Source organism: Cuculus canorus, chromosome 11 (assembly GCF_017976375.1).
Source record: "Cuculus canorus isolate bCucCan1 chromosome 11, bCucCan1.pri, whole genome shotgun sequence".
Lineage (NCBI taxonomy): Eukaryota > Metazoa > Chordata > Aves > Cuculiformes > Cuculidae > Cuculus > Cuculus canorus.
This window is the reverse complement of record NC_071411.1, coordinates 1,108,097-1,131,505: the sequence shown is the minus strand read 5'-3', so window position 1 is coordinate 1,131,505 and position 23,409 is coordinate 1,108,097. Positions and strand designations below refer to the sequence as shown.

The 23,409-nt window shown below is 52.5% G+C and overlaps 1 protein-coding gene across 3 annotated transcripts in view; it reads left to right on the top strand.

Moving 5' to 3' along the window:
- The window catches only part of BSN (bassoon presynaptic cytomatrix protein), an 86,430-nt gene that overhangs the window by 7,604 nt on the left and 55,417 nt on the right, over positions 1 to 23,409 (top strand). For all 3 annotated transcript variants that reach the window (XM_054077084.1, XM_054077085.1, XM_054077083.1), the window contains exon 2: positions 11,592 to 11,985. In XM_054077084.1, coding sequence (XP_053933059.1) covers positions 11,592 to 11,985 — 394 coding nt within the window. The remainder of the gene's footprint in view (positions 1 to 11,591; positions 11,986 to 23,409) is intronic.

The following is a 23,409-nucleotide window of genomic DNA, read 5'->3' as shown; positions in this document are numbered from 1 at the left end:
GATTAAGTAGTTTGGTGCATTCTCTTTTGTCAAAAATGATTTAGTTGTGTTTCTAGGTCATTGTCTGTAGAAGAAAAATGTGTGTAGATTTAATGCGGTAAAGTGTATGAGGCATCTTCTAAGAGGAGCTACCACCAAAAAAAGCCCTCTGCTGCCCAGTCTGTCCCAGAGCCTTCTCCAGTCCTTCTTGAATAACCATTGCTCGCAGGTCACCTCAGCAGCCTGCCCTTGTCCTTCCTCCGCTTCCTGACGTTAGGAAGAGCCTTTACGCCTTTACCCCAGAGCAGCCGAGGTGGAGGTCTCTTCTCGGAGTCCGTCGTGCTGGCTGATGGTGGGCTCCGTTATCCAAGAGCCAAGTGACTCGAACCAGGTGTGTAAGGACCGGTGGGCGCAGGTGGGACCACAGCACCGGAGGAGACCGCTGGGCTGTTATCCACTGGCAGACACCGTTAGACTTCCCCCATCCCTGGAGATGCTCCAGACCAAGTCAGACGGGGCTTTGAGCAGCCTGGTCCAGCGGAAGGTGTCCCTGACAGCTGCAGGGGTGGAACTGGATGGGCTTTGAGGTCCCTTCTGACCCAAAACCTTCCATGATTCTATGATTGATTTATTTTGGAATGTGGCTTTATTTATGGATTTTGAGCTCTGTCAGTAGATGCTTGGAGTATGTGACCTCTCCTGACGTGGTCTCAGGGTGCTCCTTCTTAGAGACTTTGGAAGTCATACATGACCAGGAAGTCACTCTTAGACGCGTCTTTTTCTGCCATTGGATGCAGAGGACCCTCTCCCCAGCCTGGGGGACACCCCGCTGGCTCCACCATGGCCTCCTCCACCAGTCTAGCCGTGAGGCAGATGAAGAGATTGTGCCGTATTGATGTCTGCCAAAGGATGCAGTTGTGTGTGGGAATTACTTCCAAAGGTTGACGTGCTGTCGCTGTTAACCACTTTCTCTTTTTTTAAGAAACCACAGAAAACAGATTGCAGCCTGGGAAGAACAGCGTGTTTTTTTTCCCCTTTCATCTCCTAAAGCAAACATTTTGGTTGCAGATAGGTGAAATTCTGAGTTATAAAATAGAAACAGACAAAATTTGGAAATTATAGAATCCGGGAATGGTTTGGGTTGGAAGGAGCCTCAAAGCCCATCCAGTCCCACCCGCTGCCATGGGCAGGGACACCTCCCACTGGATCAGGGGCTCCGAGCCCCATCCAACCTGGCCTGGAACCCCTCCAGGGATGGGGCAGCCCCCAATTCCTTAAGGGACTTGGTAATTTGCCTTCCTCTTGTGGAAAAACAACTCGGGTGATAGTATGAAGCTCATGAAAGGTTTTAGGGGGAATGCAGGGCTGAGCTGCATCGTGTGCCACGTTGGCTCTGAGCTGTACTTTTTCCTTTGATGAAACATGAAATTCCTTTTAATTTATTTTGTTCCAATCCCAGTTACATAAACTATTATTTGATTGTGCAGCTGGACTGAAAAACTGTAGGAGGTCTCACATTTAGTATTTCGCTGCCTCTTTCTCATTAAGCCTGTAGACTGATTTCTTTAAATGCCCCTATTAATCTTCTTAGGGAGACGAATTGTTTGGTTGGGTTTTTTCTTTCTTGTTCATTTTTATTTTTTGAAACGCTAACCTCCCCGTTCACTGCCAGAGTAAACAGAGGTGGTCTGAAGCCTCTCCAGATACGCCAGCGCTGCAGTTGGGCAACGCGATGCCATCATGTGTTACCCTGGCCAGGCTGGGTTTGATCTGGCAACCAAAATGGTCACAGCCTAAACCGTTCTTGTTGTGCCTGCTGACAGCCTGTTGACACACCATAAGACTGAGATGCCATCCAGACCTGGACAAGCTGGAGAAGTGGGTCTGTGTGAACGTCATGAGGTTCAACAAAGCCAAGAGCAAGATCCTTCACCCGGGTCAGGGCAATCCGCGGTTTCGGTACAGGCTGGGTGGAGGATGGATTGAGAGCAGCCCTGTGGAGAAGGACTTGGGGTGCTGATGGACGAGAAGCTGGACAGGAACTGGCAATGTGCTCTTGGCGCCCAGAAAGCCAACCGTGTCCTGGGCTGGATCCAAGGCAGTGGGACCAGCAGGGTGAGGGAGGGGATTCTGCCCCTCTGCTCTGCTCTGGTGAGACCTCACCTGGAGCCCTGCGTCCAGTTCTGGAGTCCTCAGCACAGGAAGGACATGGAGCTGTTGGAGCGAGTCCAGAGGAGGCCACGGAGATGATCCAAGGGCTGGAGCACCTCCAGCATGAGGACAGGCTGATAGAGTTGTCTTTATTCAGCCTGGAGCAGAGACGGCTCCGTGGAGACCTTAGAGCAGCTTCCAGTAGGGAAAGGGGCTCCAGGAAAGCTGGGGAGGGGCTCTTGGTCAGGGAGGACAGGGATGGGATGAGGGGAATGGTTTGAAGATGAAAGAGGGGAGATTGAGATGAGATTTCTTGGGAAGAAATGTTCTCCCATGAGGATGGGGAGGCCCTGGCCCAGGTTTCCCAGAGCAGTGGTGGCTGCCCCATCCCTGGAGGTGTTCCAGGCCAGGTTGGATGGGGCTCAAAGCAACAGGATCCAGTGGGAGGTGTCCCTGCCCATGGCAGGGGGTGGAACTGGGTGACCTGCAAAGGTCCCTTGTGACCCAGAGCATTCCATGGTTCTAACCTATGCTGCTGTGGTAAGTCCACAGGATGGAGTAAAGCCTTGTTTTCCATTTACACCTCGCGGTGTGCTTTCTCAGTAGCTCCTCTCCTGTAGCTCCTGTTGTGTTGCTGACTCGCTGTGGGGCTCCAAAACTGGGACCCACTCATGTGGCCTTGTAGGATTTGCAATAGGAGGGGGCAAACCACGTGTTGCCCTTGAAGCGCGCAGAGCTTTCCCACGTCTCCTCTGAAGTGCATCCGCTTTGTTGCCTCCTGCCCAACGATGGAAGGCCACTGTATTTTGAGTCCACTGCCCCTGTGGGCCTTCTCCGCTCTCCCATTCCTCTGCCAGGAATGGTTCTGAGGAGGGTGAGGAATCCGCTCTCAGGCTGCTCCCAAATCTCATTTGAGGGCTGCGTCTCCTCTGATATGAACCTGCGAGATGTCTGCAGCAGATAGTGCCCGAGCACATTGTGTCGGGGCCAGGCAGCGTCCGTAGCTTTCCTAAAGACTCTCGACGCCGTTGTACGTGAGGAGGCGATGCCGGGTTCTGCTTGCGTTGTGTGAACAGTCCGTGCTGCCCAGCATCTGCCCCGACCGTCCTGTTGTATTTAGGGCAGCTTTGTAGTCCCAAAGGGAGGAAATTTCCAAGCTGCCTCCTTCTCGCCTCTACCTGCAGGTCGGTGTGGATGTTTTGCTTGGGGAGTTTGCAAGGAAAGATGAGGTTTTTCTGTTTATATGGCGTGGAGAACTTTGAATCTGATAGTCCTGCAAGCACCCTCCTCCCGCTGGGTTGGAACCCACCACAGAGGGCTCAGCAGCAGAGGGAATGTGTGTCCCTTGGACCTTCCGTGGTGGTGGTTTTCAGAGCAGGGCAAGCCCATTGACCACTTTATTAGCTATGGTTTTGACTGGTTGTGCTGCACTTACAGAGTCATGGAATGGTTTCGGTCGGAAGGGACCTCAAAGCCCATCCAGTCCCACTCCTGCCATGGGCAGGGACACCTCCCACTGGATCCGGGGCTCCAAGCCCCATCCAACCTGGCCTGGAACCCCTCCAGGGATGGGGCAGCCCCCACTGCTCTGGGCACCCTGGGCCAGGGCCTCCCCACCCTCACAGGAGAGCATTTCTTCCCGAGATCTCATCTCACTCTCCCCTCTTTCAGCTTCAAACCATTCCCCTCCTCCCGCCTCTGCCCTCCCTGACCCAGAGCCCCTCCCCAGCTTTCCTGCAGGCAGAACCTCAGCTCTTGGTTGAGTGGATGATCCGTGATGCTACATTATGTCCACTGAGTACCTTAACTTGGCCAAAGTCAGTTGTCCAGAAGTTACCGCTCTGAGAGAGAACTCCAATGAAGTTACCTCCTTAGGTGTCCCTTTAGTGCTTTATCTGCCCTTCTCATCTTGAAGTCTCTCCTACCTGCGGGGGTTAATGGATTAGGGCACCATTCCTGGTGGCTGCACAACTTGGTTTCATCCAACCCATGCTGATAATTACCAATTTAATTTGATTTATCGTTAACTAAAAATACAGCCCCAAACAGTCTGAATTGGCAAATTACCATGTCTGTCTTTTTTCTTTGCAGTGTGCAAACACAATTAAGGGGCTGATTTGGGCACTAATAAAATGTCTTCTGTTCATCACCTGATCTAACATCATGTCTTACCTGCTCCCGTTCCTGCCAAGTTCAGCCTCGCCATGGAACCGCGAGACATCAAAAATGCAGATATTCAGTCTCTTTGGGGACAAATGTTCTGGTCTGAGCGATGTGTGGCAGGGAAATGTACGCAGGGACAAAGCGCCTCAAAGAACTGCAGGCGCTGGCAAAGCGATTTCCTTTGATCCTGTAAAGAATTTGGCAGGGGAATTTCAGACTCTCCTATTTCAAAAGCAAATTTAAACGGAACAGCTTGAAATATTGACGTTGATGGTGTCTCTGACTGCCGGTGGTGTAGTATTCTTTGGGTTCGCTTTCTCTTCCCCGTTGTGAATTGCAAGTTTTACACAGGAAAATGTTTATTAATCGTGAGTTTGGTTTGCTGGTGGCATCTAAGCTTCCAACTCAAATCTCTGAAAACCAGAGAGTGGAAATCCAAGACACACAACCGACTGTCTCGACCTCGTCCCGTGCCAGGCGGTTGGCTGGCAGCCCCAGGGCAGTGTCCCCCGCGGGCTCTTGCGACCACCGGCGTGTCTCCAACAATAGACTTTATTGGACCGTGTGCGCTGGTGTGGGGAACGTCGGGGATGGAGAAGCTTCTGCACCTGAGAAGTGTTTCTGACAAACAAAACGTAACCATTTTCGTTAAATGGTATCCCGCCACGTTGGACACAAAGCTCTACTCCTTGCAGGAGAGTGTGGGCTCATCAGCTTTACCACATGCTCCTCTACATGCTTGGAGCTCTTTGCCCAGAGCGGTGGTGGCTGCTCCATCCCTGGAGGGGTTCCAGGCCAGGTTGGATGGGGCTTGGAGCCCCTGATCCAGTGGGAGGTGTCCCTGCCCGTGGCAGGGGTGGGACCGGATGGGCTTTGAGGTCCCTTCCAACCCAAACCATTCCATGATTCTATGATGACCTGAGTTGATCACCATATCCTCAGTGCCTGCCTAAATGATCTTCTCTTGAATGCTCTTCCATTTAGGTGCCGGCTCTCCTGGTGGCCTGAGCAGCAGCAAAAACAACTAAGGACCTCAGTGGCTTGGGGAGGAGTTAGAGGGGCAGCCAAAATGCTGTGAGGTGTGAAGAAGCAATTGCAGGATGGATAAAAATGCTCCAACTTTTCACAGCCACAGAAAAATTAGGTCTCATGTTCCGTTCGCCCAGGCTCAAATAAATCGGGGTGCAAAGCCAGAATGTTCCCGCTGCTGCTCGCCGCAGCCCTGGGAGCTGTTTGTCTCCAGAGCCTGGTGCTCCGACTTCCTCTCCTGCTGCTTTAACTGGGTTTTTCTTTCCTTCTTCTAAAAATACAAGCCGGTTTCTTTCTGGTATGTCATTACGGCCTCTTTTCTAACAACACTTCTCCTCCTGATGGATCTTCCTATTTTTTGTGCCTGGAATGAGTGTTGTTCCTCGTTCCAGGCTGCGTCCATTTGGCTCAAGCTGTCACGGAGATGGATAATGATACATTTTTTTGCATCAGCTTTTAATTTTGGAGCATGGGTGGAACTCATCCAACAAAAGGGCCCTGTAGTCTCCCCAGCTTCTGGATGACCCAATACCCATTGGTTGGTGCTGGAGGTTTGGTAGAAGCACGGGGACCCGGGAATGGTGTGGATGGGGCTGTGAATGCTGACCTGGTGGAGCCGGACCCCTGGGATTGACCCCGTTTTAACCACCGAGAACAAACTGCTCTCGCCATCAGAGCCCTTCTCCAGCGGCCACGGAAATCCCTTCGGCTCCTGGGCTGAATCAAGCCTGGAACCCTAAAGGGAGCTTTGCAAAACCCAACCTCCGTGCCGCTCTCTGGGGGGAGAGAGCCAGAAGCGAGTCGAGGGAACAGGCTGCCTCTGCTCCTCTCTGTGAATTGCTTTCCAGAACGCATTGTTCCCAAAATAACTTAATTGTCCGTTTCTGTGTAGATCGTTCTATATTTGCTGATGAGCAGTACATTGACATTTCCTGAGAGCTGTCCAAACTGCCTTGAGGAACCTTCCGGAGCAGCAGGGTCTCCTTTAGAGCCCATCACTGTGCGTGGCCGTGGTTGTCTTCTGTCCATCGCTCCGCGTTTCCTGACCTTGGATTCCACCTGCCCTGGTGGTTTGAGGCGTCCGTTCCAGGAGAGCCTTCTAAAGCTCCTTGTATCCAGGTTTAGCTTGGAACGCTCCACACAGCTCCGTGCAGCTCAGCAACCTCGTCCCTTCATCACTGCCCTCCTTCCCAGGGCGGTTATGAATGTATCCGCTTGATCCCAGGGTCCTGCAGTCCATCTTTTCCAGCCTCGCATCCCCTAAATATTCCTGTTGCCTTTCAGTCAGCTTTCCAGATTCTTTGGCAGATTCCCTATTTCTGAAGTTTTAGAAAATCATTTTTTGGGCCCAATTTATGAATTATTCCTTAAGGATTTTTTTTTTCCAAATGCTTTATTATGTTTTTAAATCTAATTTTCCAAAAATTGAGTGGGTTTTTTGTTTGGTTTTTTTTTTCTTAATCTAGATGTAATTTTTACTTTTTGAAGGGTTTCGTTATATTCCTGTAGCCTGATTTGCTCCACTCTTTAATTGTATTGCCTCGTTACGGCCGTACTTTAACCACTTTTTGACAGTGCGCCTTTAACCTGGAGTGCCGTGGGCGCTCCCCTTCCTTCCCCGTCCTCCTGCTGCTTTTCATTTCTTTTTAACAAACTTTTTCACTTTTTCTGCATTGTTTGGATTTCCGTTAAATCTGAAAATTTGGATTTTTGTGGGTTTTTTTTCCCAGTCCTGCAAACGGATCGAGGCCATGCCGTTACGGTTGCCATTGCGGAGGGTTTCTGCTGCGGGCGCCTCGCGGCGGGCGCGGTGCGTGGCGCAGGACTGACGGTTGCTTTCTTCTCCGCTGCTTTAGGCAGGAGTTAACAACCCAAACAAGGAGCTGTGTTGCTGCCAACTAAAATCTGAGAGGCTCTCAAGGGGGAGTTTATAATCACAGATTTACGAGATGAGCGTTCGTGAGCCGTGTGCCATAAAAGCTCCTCACCTTGGTGCCGCGGTTTCTCTCTTGGCTCAGCTGGCGTTTCCTGCGGGCAGCACGGGGCTCGTGCTGATGGCGTTTACTGGGGAAGGCTCTTCGGTTAAACCCGACTGTGGCAATCGGCTCTTCTGCTGCTTAATTACTAGAGCGGGGTTATGGGATGGGCTGGATGGAGCAGAGGGGAGCGGTTGCTGCTTGGCTGGCGTACCCTGCCCGTCGTGCTCAGCCCTTGTGGTGTCCCAACCTTCAAGGCTGTCACAGAACCATGGAATCATTGATGCTGCCATCCATAAGACCCGCAGCTCCGTGGATGTTTTCGCATGGCTACAGTGCATGAAACCAGAGGCCCTCCACATCAGACTCTTCCTTATCTTTTCATTTATTAAGAGTTGCGTGTCCTGTTTTCTATCTGACCCGCTAACAGGCAGCTAATATCTGATATTATCCCTCGCAGCCTCCGTGCCGACCCACCAGCATTAGGAACTGCGTCTCTCCGGGTCAAAGCCGGTGCCATTCTGACCCAGAGCGCAGCTCCGCGTTTGCTCAGCTACCTCTTCTTCCCTAAATAGGTTATATTCAGTGATTCTTAGAATCAGTCATGTGGATGTTCACGTTGGGTTGCTGTCAAACCAACTAGGTCAAATCTCTGCTCGTAGCTGAGAAGCGCTAATTCCTGTTCATTGTCTCAGCCTCCTCCTTTTGGGGGTGAGCATCTACGCATCTCTCTTTCCATGCTTTATCCTGGTTTGTTTGCCTTCCCCCCACTCCCTGGGTTTTGTTGCAGGGAAGCGGTCATTTGTTGTCCCCCTTTTTCTACTAATAAAAAAGACAGGTAGCACAGGGAGGACACGGAGCTGTTGGAGCGAGTGCAGAGGAGGCCACGGAGATGATCCGAGGGCTGGAGGGCTTTCTAACCCAAACCATTCCATGATTCTATGACTTGCGTGCCCCGATTTGCTTATGTGAAGCTGGGAGCTCCCTTCCATGCGCAAATCCAGCTCTGCTCTGGAGAGCAGGGTGTGCTCTTTGTAAAGTGACGGTGCCATTTGTTTTCATGTTCTTTTCCTGTATTATAATGTAGTAATTAGATCGAGCAGCAGACCCGTTTCATTTGGCACCAGGCAGAGAAAGGGATGCAGTCCATGTTTCCCAGTTCCCTGAAAGGGCAGCACCTCCTGAAGGATTTACTTGGACCAAAAATACCAGTCCTCCATGGCTGAGAGCGCTGCCGGGGCTGGGCTGGTGGATGTGGCCGATGTGTGCAAGGTGGGAACGTGAAATTGGGGAGAAACCACCACACATCCTTTCTATTGTGCTTTTCCACACACCACACCTGAGCAAGAACCAAATTAGAATCACAGAATCGCTGAGGCTGGAAAAGCCCTCTCAGCTCACCCGGTCCAACCATCAGCCCAACACCACTGTGTCCCCCGATGCCACGTCTGCGTGGTTTTTTAACCCCTCCAGGGACAGAGACTCCACCTCTTCCCTGGGCAGCCTCTGCCAGGGCTTCACCGCTCTGTCAGTGAAGATGTTTTTCCCACTATCCAATCTGAACCCCCCCTGGTGCAAACTGGGGCCGTTTCCTCTTGTCCCGTTCCATGTTACCCAGGAGCAGAGTTACCATCCACGGGTAAAGATTTTGCTTAATATGGGTTTCTAACACAGATGTTGATGGTGTTGGCATTTACCTCGCAATGGTTATTGCTCCCATGTCTTGTGTAGGACAGGAGCTGTGACACTGCTGGCTCCAAGCTTGGCTCTCGTCTGTAAAATGCAGTGGCCCCAGTGAACCAACTTGAGCTAAATCAGAGCGATTCGCTGCCCCAGGCTGCGCCCTCACCGAGGAGTTCCCAAAGAAGGAGGCTGTTCCAGTTTAGTGGCACGGAATTCTGAACTGCTACTCTGTCATTGTATTGCTTTCATCTCTCCTGAAGCTGCTGACACCTTTCCCTGGCGCTGCCGTGGCATCCAAAGGGAGGTTTAGGACACGGAGGTGTTTTCTGAAATTAAATATTAACCAGAAAGCAGTCTAACATTTGTTTTGGCTCTAACAAGGATTTTGTTGTTAAAGCCTTCCCAACTCTTGCTATTTCAATGAAAAAAAATGACATTTTTTACAGAGGGGGAAAAAAAAACAGACAGAAGAAATCTGAGGTGCTTGTGACATCTTACACCGCTGAGCTCCGTGTTGTGCAGGATTGCTTTGACCCTCGCTTTTCATTATGCTGCTCGTGCTTCTGATCTTCTCGGTGAGCTGCTCCCTCCTGGTCCTCTCCATCTCCTCCCAGCCTGCCAGGACATTGGCACCAGCCCTAAATAGAAAGGCTGGATTCATATCTGTGCTTGTTCCCCAGCAGAACAAGGGAAGTTCTGTGCCTTTTTAATCAGAAGTATCGAACGGAGAAGCAGACCTGGGTACAGACGGATCTCTGGGTGATTTTTAGCTCTGGGCTGCATGGCAAGCAACCTGGCGGTTTAATCTCTCCTGCGGGGACTGGAGGGTTAATTCTTGTGGGTGAGATGGGGAGATGCTTCTTTCATGGTGTCGGGAAGTGGAGTGGATACGCTGCAGAGTTGGGAGCGAAACTCCAGCTTCTGACATTGCAGACCCAGCAGCACCCACACACTTCATAGAATCATGGAATGGTTTGGGTTAGAAGGGACCTCAAAGCCCATCCAGTCCCACCCCTGCCATGGGCAGGGACACCTCCCACTGGATCCTGTTGCTTTGAGCCCCATGCAGCCTGGCCTGGAACCCCTCCAGGGATGGGGCAGCCACCACTGCTCTGGGCACCCTGGGCCAGGGCCTCCCCACCTGAACAGCAAAACATTTCTTTCCAAGATCTCATCTCAATCTCCTCTTCCAGTTTCAAACTGTTCCCCTTGTCCTATCCCTGCAACTCAGTGAAAAAAACCCCTGCAGCTGAAAAGTATTCCCAAAGTGCTATTTTAGTATTTATTTTCATCCAACTTCCTATTGCTGTGGCAAGGTGCACTTTGAATTTTATTAGTTTTATGCATTTACGTTCCCTTCTTAAACCTTTATAAGGTCAGACCCTGGTTGGGTAAATCAACAATTTATTAAATTTGAGCTTCAGAGTGACATTTTTCCTTCCACGGCTGTAGATCCGGGTAGTGGGGGCAGTGGGGCTTCTGCCTTTTTGAGAACCCTGCGATGAGCACATGCACCGGATGGTTCTGGTACCAAAAATCCCTGTAATTACATAAACCTCTTGCGTTGCAGATTTGTCCTCACGTGCTCGTGGTCTGTCAGCTGCACCTTGCAGGTTTCCTGCACTGAAATAACGTGGGAGGTGGGGTGTGTTGGATCTCCTGCCACGCGCTCCGGTTCAAGGACTCAAAGCTCTTGCACCTGAAGCCACTTTGGAGCTCCTTGGAGTGTGCACCGTGAGGTGCTGAGCATCCTGCGCTGGCTGGGGGGCTGCTGCAGGGCCAGCAGCGGGTACGATGCCAACTGCGGCATCGCCGCTCCTGGATAGCTGTGGTTTCGCAGGAAGGTTTCGTAGTCCTGTCCTGGTGACCTGGTGCATCCCAGCTGGGTTCGTGCCCAGCCAAGACTCACCCCCCCCAGAACAGGGTTCAGCTGGGGGGCAGCCAGCCCACCTAAGCCCCTGTTGTGATGATTACTAAAGCAGAGCTGATGCCTTCTCTCTTGATTTCCCGCTGCTGTGACCCTGGGAATCAAGCCCTTGGTTGCTTCCACCTGTGACTTGCACCGGGCAGCTCGACACTTGGGAAAGTGTGAGTGGTTCTGCCTCCCGGGGTGGATTTTCTGCAACAGACAGGGTTCTTCGCAGGCTTCTTGTTTCACAGCAACTCCGAAATGTGGGTTGTGAGGAGATGGTTTAGCGCGCGTTGGCCGTCTCCCTGCAGAAAGGGCCCCACAATCTGCAATCTGGAGTCGCTGCTGCCTCCTGGAGCTCCGGGTTGTGCTGGAGAAGCACCCGTGGGGAGCCTCAGGCTGACAAGGGGCTGAGCTGCCCCAAACTCCTCATTCCCATTTTCTGTGCCACTTTCCCACTGAAGTTCGACTTGGAACATGCCAAATAGTTCCATTACATCTCTGCTGCTGGGTTATACGAGGGAAAGCTGAAGTTGCACCTCATTTCACGAGGTGATCGTGCCCTTCGCTGGGCTGAGCCGTTTCCCTGGTTTGCTGCACCTCCTTGGCTGAGCTGGGGCATCGGGGGTTGAAAGGCTGACTGGTGTTTATTTCAGCGTACTAAACCTGGCTTGTTCTGTGTCTCTTTAATGGTATTTCAGCACGCCAAGGAGACCGGAGCAGCTGGATCAGGCGGCGGGCCAGCGGTCGGCGTCCCCCTCCCTCGCACAGCCCAGCTCCCCGAGCCCCCGGGAGATGAGGGGCCGCGGGCAGCCCGGCCCGCAGGCAGAGGGACCCCGCAGGACGCTGCAGGTGGATGCCAGGAGCCAGGGCACCGGGAGATCGCCCTCGGTGTCGCCGGACCGGGGCAGCACCCCTACCTCTCCCTACTCGGTCCCGCAGATCGCCCCGCTCCCCAGCAGCACACTCTGCCCCATATGCAAGACGACGGAGCTCACCTCCTCCCCCGGGCAGCCGAACTTCAACGCCTGCACCCAGTGTCACAGCAAAGTCTGCAACCAGTGCGGCTTCAACCCCAACCCACACCTCACCCAGGTAACAGCTCCCCTTCCTCGGGCGGCCCCGGTGGGTGGTGGTGTGGGGCTTTGTGAGAAGTTCTTGTTTTCTCCTTTCCTTTTGCCAGCTGCAAAGCATTGTCCAAGAGCGTGAGCTCTGCTGGCTAATTAGGGGATAATTGTGATAATGTGAGCTATAATCAGAGAGGGAGGTGAATAGTTAAAGGGAGATGGTAAACCACCAGAGAGGTTTTGGTCTCTGGGACTTCAGAACGCTTGGCCGAGGTGAGGTCTACATACACCAAACTGCCCTGGGCTCAAGGGACTCAACAGTGGGGGGGGGCAGAGGGGTTGCTGGCGGCCCCGAGGTGTCGATCGTCTTAGACCCTGACTCATCCAGGCGATGATGGTGGCGGATGAGTTTCAGACAGCATCGTGCTCGGCGGCAAGAGAGAAGCGTGAAGAGTCTTGTGTGAGATGATGCCTCACTGGGGAGCATCGTGGGATGTGTGAGAAGGATGTGCTGCGTTCCCGGGGGTGGATCTAGCGGCCGTGGCGAGCAGGGGTGCCGGGGCGTGGGGCTCCCTGCGCCAGCCCGTCAGGTCAGAGCCCTCTGAGCGGGGTGGGAAGGGACGGGGATGCTTTTTGGAGCTTGTAAGAGCCAAACCATGGGGATTCCTACTCTTGGGCTTGCTAACAGAAACTTTAAGCCACGCTTTGGAAAGCTGCTGTGCTGCTACCGAGTGTGAGAAGGGAAGATTTGGACATTGGAGTGTCCTGGGGACCCACAGCATTGCCGGTGGCTGTTTCTTGTAAGCGTGTGGTGCTTGCTCATGACACCAGGCACAGTGGCTCCTAAACACTGTTGCTTGAGAGAGACTTCTGCCTTCCAGTCCCTTTTCCTGGCAGAAGGAGAGCTGGCATAGTTGTTGCCCTTGGTACAGCGAGATGTAATTAGCTGGGTGCTGCTTCTGTGCCCCTGCCACGAGGTCCTCACTCCTGGAAGATCAGTACAAGGTCTCAGACCTTAACCAAAGGCCCTGAAGTGCAAATTCAGTCTCCTGCAAGTGAATGTCAGGGCTCTCATCTCTTTCCCATTTAAATTGGTTTGCTAAACATTTATTTTGCTGTCTGAGCCTTGCGTTGGAAGGTGTCCAACTGCTCTGAACGGTGCCGAGGAACAGTGAACAAACAAAAACGCACCCACAGCTCAGTCTCTGGTCAGCCTGGACCCCTCTCTTCTGCCTTTCCCGCAGTGGCCGCGACCCCCGCGCTCTCTCGCAGATACACACATTAAAATGTGCGTGCACAGAGTTTCTGCCTGGCGTCCCTGGGCCATCGCTTAGCGTCTCCAGGTCTGTGCTTCTGAAATGTGATTGACTGCAGAGTATTTTTAAACATTGACTTAAAAACATTGGACCTGGGATGAAAAAAGATGGCGTTTTTTTTTTTTGTTTATTCTGAGCTTAATATGCATTTTGACAGCAAGCAACCTTAGGACCTGTAAGTAAGTTGTTGAGGGAGCTGGGGGATGAAAACAGTTGTCCAAAATTGGTGTTGGCAGCCTGTGTGGTGGGAGAGCGATGGTGGTTGCTGCCTTGTTAAAGTGTGACTCACTTTCCTCAGCGTAGTCGCTTGTGCTGCTGTCCTAGAGTTGCACAGAAAGGCTTCGGAAGCAGCCAGAGGGGTTAAAAAGGGACAACAGGAGGCAGCTTGGAGGTTGCTCTCTTTCTTGATGGTGGGAGCTTGGTTGGAAGGGACCTGCAGAGGTCACTGAGTCCAAGCTCTGCTCAAAGCAGAGGTGGGGGAGGGAGCTCCAGCTTTATGCCAAGGATGGAGCTGCTGGTCCCACCTCCTCCACTGCTTAACTGTCCTCCCAGGGCAAAACAACCACGCGGTCTGGTCCCTCAAACCCAGCAGGTTTGGCTGCAGTGTTGCTAACAGGGGATTTGCGAGGTTGCGTTTCATATTTGCATTTCCTTATGAGCATGCAAACAGTTGACATTTCTCCTCTGTGCTGCAGTAGAGATGGATTTGTAACTTCTCTTGCTGCTGTCAAGGCTTTCTTGCAGGATAAAATCACTGAAAAAAAATCACATTTTCTAAGAAAAACAAGAAAACTAAAATTGTGTTTTACTTCATACATCCTGTCCTGAGCAACCTGGGACTGCCAGAAACCGCGGGTACGGTGAGGGGGAACTCCATTAGTTCCATGACACAGCCACAGGCGATGTCTGAAACCCTTTGGGGAGCGTGGTGGTCATATAAGCTTGATAAGTTTATTTTTAAAAATATATGTATTATAAAATAGCTTATTTATATACCTTTTCTGTTTATGTAAATAAATAACAACAGACTTAACGTATGAGTCCATCGCGCTCCATCCTGCCACTTGCAAGGAGCAAGAGCAGACTTTTCAGAGGAGGGTTGGCCGTGCCCCCGGCAGAACGCCCCGGCTCCATAATTAGGTGATGCTTCTGGTCAGGAGCACATTCTTTCCTTTGAAAAATCATCTTTCTTTGCCTCGTCTTTTATTTTATGGACTCCATTATGGACTTTTATTTTATCTCATGGCCTGCTGCTCATGATACCATAAAGGCAAGGATCGCGTTGCTGTTGTGACGAAGCAGTGGCCTCCGTGGCATCTTGAGCTTGCTGAGAGGAAGAAAAAAAGCCAAAAAAATCCTCTTTGTCTTCTTTTTTATTTGCTGCCTTCTTGTTCCTTGGAGCAGCAGCTCGTTCTCGTTTCGCAGGAGCGGGCAAACAGAAGTCCCTGTCTGCTGCCACTGGATGTTTTACATGGAGATAATTGTGCTCTTCCCTGTGTTCCTCTCCGAGATAACCGCTGCCACCAGCCCGGTCGCGTGCTGCCGTGCGTCTCGTTCGTCCCCTCGTTCCTGCGGGCCGGTCTTTGCTGGGGATGGTTATTTTAAGCACGGGGAAGTGTGAAGCAGGGAGCCGGGATGGCATTGTTAGAGACGAAAGTGAGGAAATAGCGCAGTCAAATTTAGCAGTTTGCTTACGCTCCTGGGCAGGCGGCGGGCTGGGGAGTGGGGTTATCTTAAAAGGAGATGTGTTATTCTGAATGCGATATTGCAGCCCTAACGTTCCAGTTGGGTTTAATTTCTCATTATAACTTTTCCTAGTCGTCCTCTTTGCGGGTCCTTTGGGCAGCTCGTCCTGCCGGGCCGTACCAGCCGCGCCGTCAGCCCCTCTCGGGGTAAGGGCTGGGTTTCAAACCCAGTACAATAGGTTTAGAAAATCCTCTTTTTATACATCTTTTGCTTTGTAATGCCGCTCCTGTGGCTTCCGCCTGGCTGCTCCTGCGGCATGTTGGTCTGATTGGATTTGCTCTGTTTGGTATCACAAGGAGTAACCGGCAGGCAGCCTTTCTGCCTCTCGGGGGGGTGGAGTGCCACTGCACGGTGCTAATTCGGGAAATTGATTTCTTCTTCAGTATTCTCCTAAATTTTGGGGTTTCTTTCAATTAATATTCTCCTCCTCCTTGATGCCAAACTGAAAAAATGTAGAACTCGGGTTTGATTTTAGTCGAGAGTTGGGACAGCATTAAAGCGTGGGCTTTGGATAGTGCTGGAATGAGACTGGGAGTGCCAGGCTGTCTCATGGGCGTGCGCAGAGCCGCGCTGGGATGGTGCTTACCACCTCTTTTTGCAGCTAGCGTTGGTAGTATCAGCAGTCTGGCGGGTCTGAAAGGGGCTTCAGGAAAGCTGGGGAGGGGCAGGAGGAGGGGAACGGTTTTGAGCTGAAAGAGGGGAGGTGGAGATGAGATCTTGGGAAGAAATGCTCTCCTGTTCAGGTGGAGAGGCCCTGGCCCAGGGTGCCCAGAGCAGTGGTGGCTGCCCCATCCCTGGAGAGGTTCCAGGCCAGGTTGGATGGGGCTTGGAGCCCCTGATCCAGTGGGAGGTGTCCCTGCCCATGGCAGGGGGTGGAACTGGATGGGCTTTGAGGTCCCTTCCAACCCAAACCATCCCATGATGTGGTGGTTTCTGGGCTCCTGGCTGTGTCCAGGAAACTTGGGGACCGTGAAGGGTTGAGCACGGGAGGAATGGGTGAAAGAGAGTGAGTATACTGCTTGCTGACAGGTAATAAAACGTGATTTTTATAAGACACTTAATCTCCCCTGTCCTTCACTGCCTCTTTAGACAACAAAAGTGGTCCTTCTTCCTCACTCTTCCCTGAGAGCTGTGGGACAATGCCAGTGTGATCTCTCATGAATTTCCAAGTTTTCTCCGATGAGTCAGCTCTGAGTTTGATTTAGCTCTTTGCAACGTGACTGACGGCAGAAGAGTGGCCACGAGATTACCTTTATATGATCTCTTCTCTTGCTGAACGGCAAAGCCGACAAGGTTCTTTCCTGCCCTTGGGACCTCGCCGGCTATTCATTTTCCTGGCTGTGAAGCAGCTTCCAGCCTCAGCCGCTGGCGTGCGTGCGGCGCCACGTCTCTAAGATGTATTGCTGTGCTTGTGCGGAAACGTGGGGCTGTAGTTAGAGATTCGGGTTCCCTCTGCCCCTAGGGAATGGGTCCTAGGGCTGAAACATGCTGGACCTTCAAGAGCAGATCCTACAGCGCGATAATATTTAATAATATTAAATAAATTAAATATTTAAAAAGAAATATTTAGGTATGAATATTGATGAATTAAATGAAATCTCTAAGTGTTTCTCTGGTCTGGCATCCCTTGGGGGATTTCACCCCCAGGTGCCATGCTCGTGGTGGCTGTGGTGGAGGAGCAGGTAGCTGGGGGAGGTAAGGCTGCAGGCTTGGTCAGCAGCGCTCCTCCCTTCTGTGCACCTTTCAGCATGGTTGGGAGCCTGTTTTTTCCTCCTGTGATCGGGTCAAAACCCAGGCTGCCTTCTGGCAGGCCAGATTTGTGTGCTGCGGTGGTGTTAGACAGCTCTTTGCGTCCGGATGTGGCACCGTTGCACCCCATAGCCATCCAGACCCCCGAGGCGCTGAGTCAAGTTGCCCACTTTGGAATGGTTTCTCTTTTGATATCATCTTTCGTCATGATACAGCTGTAAAAATAAATCTGGCGTTAGCATTGCCTTGCTGATCCGGGAGAAATTTTCCACTGGATCAAGCTGTGCAGTAGGAGAGAAATGAGAGTTTGATTCCAGCGTGGTGGTTGGTTTTAGCAGAGCTTCAGCCAGCAGTGACCCGCGTGCACAGCCGGTGATGCTGTGTGCAAGAGCCTTCTCCTAGGATGGAGCAGGGGGCTGGAGCACCTCCCGTATGAGGCCAGGCTGGGAGAGTTGGGCTTGTCCAGCCTGGAGAAGGCTCAGCAGAGAAGGCTCCGGGGAGACTTTAGAGCAGCTTCCAGGACTGAAAGGGGCTCCAGGAAAGCTGGGGAGGGGCTCTGGATCAGGGAGTGCAAGGACAGGACGAGGGGAATGGTTTGAAGCTGAAAGAAGGGAGATTGAGATGAGATCTCGGGAAGAAATGTTATGTTCTGTGAGGGTGGGGAGGCCCTGGCCCAGTTTGCCCAGAGCAGTGGGGGCTGCCCCATCCCTGGAGGGGTTCCAGGCCAGGCTGGATGGGGCTTGGAGCAACCGGATCCAGTGGGATCCATGGCAGGGGTGGGATGGGCTTTGAGGACCTTTTCAACCAAAACCATTCCATGATTCTATAAATGACACATCTGCCTTTTCAGCCCTTACCGCAGTCTGAGCAGGGGCTTCTCCCCGCCGTCTGCAGAGATGTGTGAATTGTCTCTTCCATAGATTGTGATTTAAGTTAGAGCCAACAATGGAAAATAAAATCTCATGAGTAATTCTGGCTGTTCCTCCCTGTGTGCTGCCTTTCGCCGCGCTCTGCGTGGATGATTTAAATAATGCAAAATCCACTTGCAGAAAATGTCAAACAATCTCTTGGTTAAATGGTTCCCGGTGACTAACGGGGCTGGTGTTGCTCACAGCGCCGGGCGGGCTGGCAGCTCCCCTCCCGATGAGCCATGGCTGCGGGGATGCATTAAATTGTTGGGAGGGTAGGGGACAGCGTGGCTTCCCACCGCCGGAGTGATGCTGCGGTGTGGAGGAGCAAGAAAAGCTACTGCAAGGAAAGGCGAGCGCTTCAGAGAGATGGGAAGCGGCTGCTTTCCTCCTGGCATCTCCTACCACTTGATAAATACCAAGTGCAGCAAGCGGCACGCGCTGAGCCCCCACCGCCCCGCGCTGTCCTTCCCTCGGTACATTAAGTTACGGCAAGCTGTTGGCTTGGACAAGATGTGGTTTTTCTCCAGCTCGCACAGCACTTCATCATTAAAAAGCAAACCAGGCTGAGGATTGGAAGCGGCTGCCGAGCTCTCCAAAGCAGAGTAGGGTACTGAGTCAGTGTTTTTTAAAGCTTGGCTGTGTCTGGTCTTCATGTTTGGTTCCCTGTGCCGAGGAATAAGACCATTTACAACTGGTAGTGGTCAATGGAGCTATTTTGCTTGAGAGGCCGGAGAGGTGGGCCTTTGTGAACCTCAGGACGTTCTGTGAGGCCAAGTGTGAGGTCCTGCTCCTGGGCTGGGGATTGGGAGCTGCCCTCAGACAGACTTGGGGTGCTGGGGGGTGAGAAGCTCCACATGAGCCGGCAGCCCAGAAAGCCAACCGTGTCCTAGGCTGGATCCAAAGCAGTGGGACCAGCAGGTGAGGGAGGGGATCCTGCCCCTCTGCTCCGCTCTGGTGAGACCTCACTTGGAGCTCTGTGTCCGGTTCTGGAGTGCTCAGCACAGAAAGAACATGGAGCTGTTGGAGCGAGTCCGGAGGAGGCCACGGAGATGATCCGAGGGCTGGAGCACCTCCGGCATGAGGACAGGCTGAGAGAGTTGGCTTTATTCAGCCTGGAGAAGAGACGGCTCCGTGGAGACCTTAGAGCAGCTTCCAGTAGGGAAAGGGGCTCCAGGAAAGCTGGGGAGGGGCTCTGGGTCAGGGAGGACAGGGATAGGATGAGGGTAACGGTTTTCAGCTGAAAGAGGGGAGATTGAGATGAGATTTTGGGAAGAAATGTTTCCCTGTTCAGGTGGTGAGGCCCTGGCCCAGGGTGCCCAGAGCAGTGGTGGCTGCCCCATCCCTGGAGGGGTTCCAGGCCAGGTTGGATGGGGCTCGGAGCCCCTGATCCAGTGGGAGGTGTCCCATGGCTGTTTTCCAGCAGCGGGCAGGGTGGTTTTCACGGGGAGTGTGATCCACTCCCCACTCTGCCTCCCCCACGGCGCTGTCTTGGGGGCTGTCTCCGGTGTGGCAGTGCGGTGCCCTACAGGAGAGCCCCGGTGCAGGGGGAGATGCTGTGATGTGCCTCTTCCCACCCTGGCTGTTAACGACATACAGGGTTTCTTTGGTCCTTAAAGATGGTAGTGCTTGGCAGAGGTGGTGACATCTTGGCAGCATCTCCTATGGCCTGAATTTTAGCTGATCACTGTTGCTATTTATAGAACTGCGTGAGCTCCTATCGCCAGAAACCCAACTTGCTTCTTCCTCACTCCCCCTCTTGTCTATCTCTTGGCTGTGGCCCCGTTTAAGTGCTGATAAGGGATTTACATAGGGTGGTGGACTGAAAAGTAGCAGATTTCTGAGAAAAGCCCCATGACTGCAGTAAGGTGGTTCTGGGACAGCAGTTCTCGTCTGCTGAGGTGTTCCTCACTGCTCGAATTCAAGCTCATACAGCCTTACCCCTGCATCTCACCCTCCTGTCATACCCAGCTCCTCATCTTGGAGACACAGCACGCGGCCGTGCTCCTGGGCAGCCCTCATCTGAGGAGGTTTGGTGCTAACTGGACTATGAAAACGGGTTGGTTTAATGCTGACTCAAATGCTGTTTTATCTAGGCTGTGAACCGTTTGATCGAGGCCAGCCAAAGGGATGTCGGTTCCAGATTTGGTTCCTGTGGTAAATAGGCTGTGCCTTTTTCTCAGCTTTCTGCTCCAAATGAAATCAAAGGCAAGTTGTTGGAATGGCTCAATAGGGAACAATGTGGTTGTAATGGGATGAGAGTAGACCGTGCAGCAGGTCTGTGGGATCAAAGATTTGTCGGAACAAGTTAAGGCATGGACATAACTCAGTACCAAACCAGATGGAAGTCAGTTTGAAAAGTGAACAGCTAGTGTGTCCTTCCTCTTCCTCCCTTGTCTCCCACCTTGCTCACTTTGATGCCCATCTCCTGCATCCGAATTGAGCCCCAACTGCTTGTGCAGCAGCCCTGCTGCCTGGTCGTGGCTCACAGAAATCCCCCAAGATGGGAAGAAGACTTAACACTGGCTTTTTGCTCCCTCCTCATCTGCTGTCACCCCATTACTATGTCTGAGCTGTGGGATTAGACCAGGCAGACCCTTGAGCTGGAGACCTCCATGGAAGAGACCCACGGGCTGGGCAGGACGGACGTGCCTGTCAGTCCTGTGGAGAGGAAGTTTTGGTGCTCACCTACATCCATCCGCCCTCTTCCCTTTCAACCGAGCACGACACAATATTCCCATTAGGCAGAAACAGAAGCACAAACACTCAGCTCATGTGTTCAGCAAAGCCAAGATTATTCTGAATCATCCAATATCCTTATCAGGCCGCTACAGACGGCGCCTGCATCGCGCAGCGCAGGCCAGCGGCGTCGGTGGCAGCGCTCTGCCCGTTTTCATTGCCACAAGCCAGCAGCTATTTGAAGCCCTGTCCCCAAAGAGCAGGAGAGCTTGTCGCTGCACGTAGCTCTGCTTCACGAGAAGCGCGGGCTCAGCAGGCGCTGCCTGTGCGAGCCTGCCAGGGGTGCAGAGGGCCAGAGGCGCACGTGGAGCACGGCGGCCGCTGGGTGTGCGGGAGTCGGGGGCACTGCTGGGCTTGGCTCGAGGGGTGGGAGCTTCCCTTGGGATTTTAGTTTTAGGGTTGTTTGCCTCTCTTAAGCAAAGTACCCCATTGCCTGGAGGTGTAGGTGGGGGGTGAGCTGCAGGCGCTGAGCTACTGCAAGGGGAGCTGGAAAGTCCATGTCCCTGCAGCTCCTCAGGGGATTCCTCCAGAACCAGCTTCATTCTGGCTCTTGGGAAGGCATTTGTTCTGCTCAGCCCCTCCTGTGCTCGTCTGTCTTCCCTGGGCCACGTCCCACGGTTCTCCTGAAAGGCTCTGCTGCTCCTCCCCACTGTGAGCCGAGTAGGAAGCCCAGTAGATAGAATACAGGCGTAGTGGAAAGGTCTGGCCAAAAAGCAGTGGTCTGTGCAAACATTACCCTGGGGACCTGCAGAAGAGTGAAATTACCTGAATTTCTGGATTCCTCAGAAATACTGAGCACACTTGTGGTGGGGAGGGGATTGGCCTGGAGCACAACAGCCTCGCCTGCGATGGGCAGCCCATACTCTGTATTGCGAACCCTCCTGAGCTTTGGGCAGAGCAAATACCGTCGGTGTCTGATGGAGCACAGCGCTGATGCAGGACCCGCGGTGCTGGGTCCCCCCTAAAGGTGAGGCACGTAAACCGAGTCCTCATACCCAAGTGTGCTGCTTCCATCTGGCCTTGAGCAACCTGCCTGAGGGGCATCGGGCAGGCTAGGGCACAAATCCTGATGCTTTAGGGAGTTCCAAGTCAGCACTGAGGTGCTGGGCTAATGCCCTGAAATTCATTTTTATAAACTCCCCCTTATGTTCTGGGCTGCCACGTTAATTTTCCAGATTATGTGATTGTGGCTTTCAAATTGGAGAGTGCGTGGAGAAGCATCCCCAGACCAGCCCGCTGCTGCGGCCATCTGTCTCTGAGCTGCCGCTGGGATCCCACCGCTCGCTCGCAGCAGACGATCGTTATTGCTTATTGAATTAGGAAGCAAAAAAATCCAGTGACTTCTGAAATGTTGTTTGCCATAACTGATTCCAGGCGCTAAGTTCTCATGAGACCCTGGGGAAGTGTTGAAATGATGCTTTATGCACATCCTGGGTGTGAGGGCTTTACAGATCTGCCCAGGAAGGTCTCATGATGTGTTTTGAAGGACATGTCAAAAGAGTGGGTGCATCGGGTTTAGATCTCCAGGGTAATAATGACTTCATATCTGCAAGCAAAAAACCCTGCTTTGAATGGCCACTTCTAATCTTGCTTTGCGTGTCCAGGTGGGTAATTTTTTGCAGTCAGGGCGGTTGCTGTTTTAGACTTGCAATTAAGTTTACCATTCTTCCAGGTTTTATAATGGCTGCAAAAATCCAATTAAGTGGTGCAGCTTTACAGGTATCTGTTCAAATTCTAATTGTTTGCAGATTTTTGTGATGGAATTGGTACATTTTACTGAGCTGATGATGACTTCAAGCTGGGTCCAGGTGCGTTTGGAAGGGGATAGGAATTCCAACACAGAAAGCGCATTCTAATCTATTAAAATAGGCAGCTGGAGACTGGACAAACTGTTTCTGGTGTTCGTGGCCTGTCCTTGTAAGCCCGTTCCAGGTGCCAGGGCCACCCAAGTGGGTCTCCAGAAGAAGGTGTGGTGGGAGGTGGGTCTGTAGGCTGCTTTGGTGGGACCACGCAAGGCCGAGCTCCTTCTGTAGTACGTGGCCCTCCAAAACTGCCCAGGCAGCTCCTAAAAATGCACAGAAACTGTACCTGGACGCCAGGTAATTAATTGCATCTGAAGGCCATGGAGACCCAGGAGAGAATAAAACCAAGAGTTCTCCAGCGTGAAGGCGGTGGCCAGTTGCCTCTAGGAGACAGTTTGCACATTGTGGACTTGGTGCCTTCCGCAGGGAAGCTGGCCATGGGCTCTTTTTCCTGGATAAAGCAGCTGCTGTTCAGTGCTTGTGGTCTGTAGGATGGCAAGTCAGGGACTTAACCTAAATCTGCCTTGCAGTCTAATATTCTGGGAACACTTCCTAGCAGTCGGGAGGGTTAAGCCAAAGCCCCTGTATTCCCCTTTTGCTGCCCACCCAGTAAATCCACAACTGATGGGAAGTTTTAAAGATCAGATTAGACAAACATCTGCTGGCAGTGACACCGGCTCGTTTGATCCTGCCCAGGGGCAGAGGACAGAGCCCAGATCTTTCCAAGGGCCTTGCAGCCCTCTCTTCCTGCCGCCGCTGAACACCAGAGCGAATCCCAAAGCCTTTAGTGTGGGTTTGCTGGAACGAAGCAGCGGTGTGAATGAAATTCAGATGCAGGAGCATTTACTGGAAATAGCAGAGCAGGGAAAGGCAGCGTTGGGCGCCCGGGCTGGAGGAAACCCACCCATCACCTGCATCTTGGAGAGCCATAAAGATGCTTAAAGTTTGTGATAGGGACCTGCGTGAAAGCTGTCTGCGTTCGTTCTGGGTCGCTGGAGGTGGTTTTCCACCCCGTGCTGTGGGGTTGGTGCAACAGCTTTCCCAGGGCGGTGCTCAGCGCTGCGGTTCGTTACCCATCTGCGTGGGAAGGGGGCTGCCTGGGATGGCTTTGTCACAGGTTTAGGATTAACTCTCCTTCTGGACACCTTCGAGGTCCCTATCTCAGGTCTCTCCTATCCAAGTGGGGGAAATG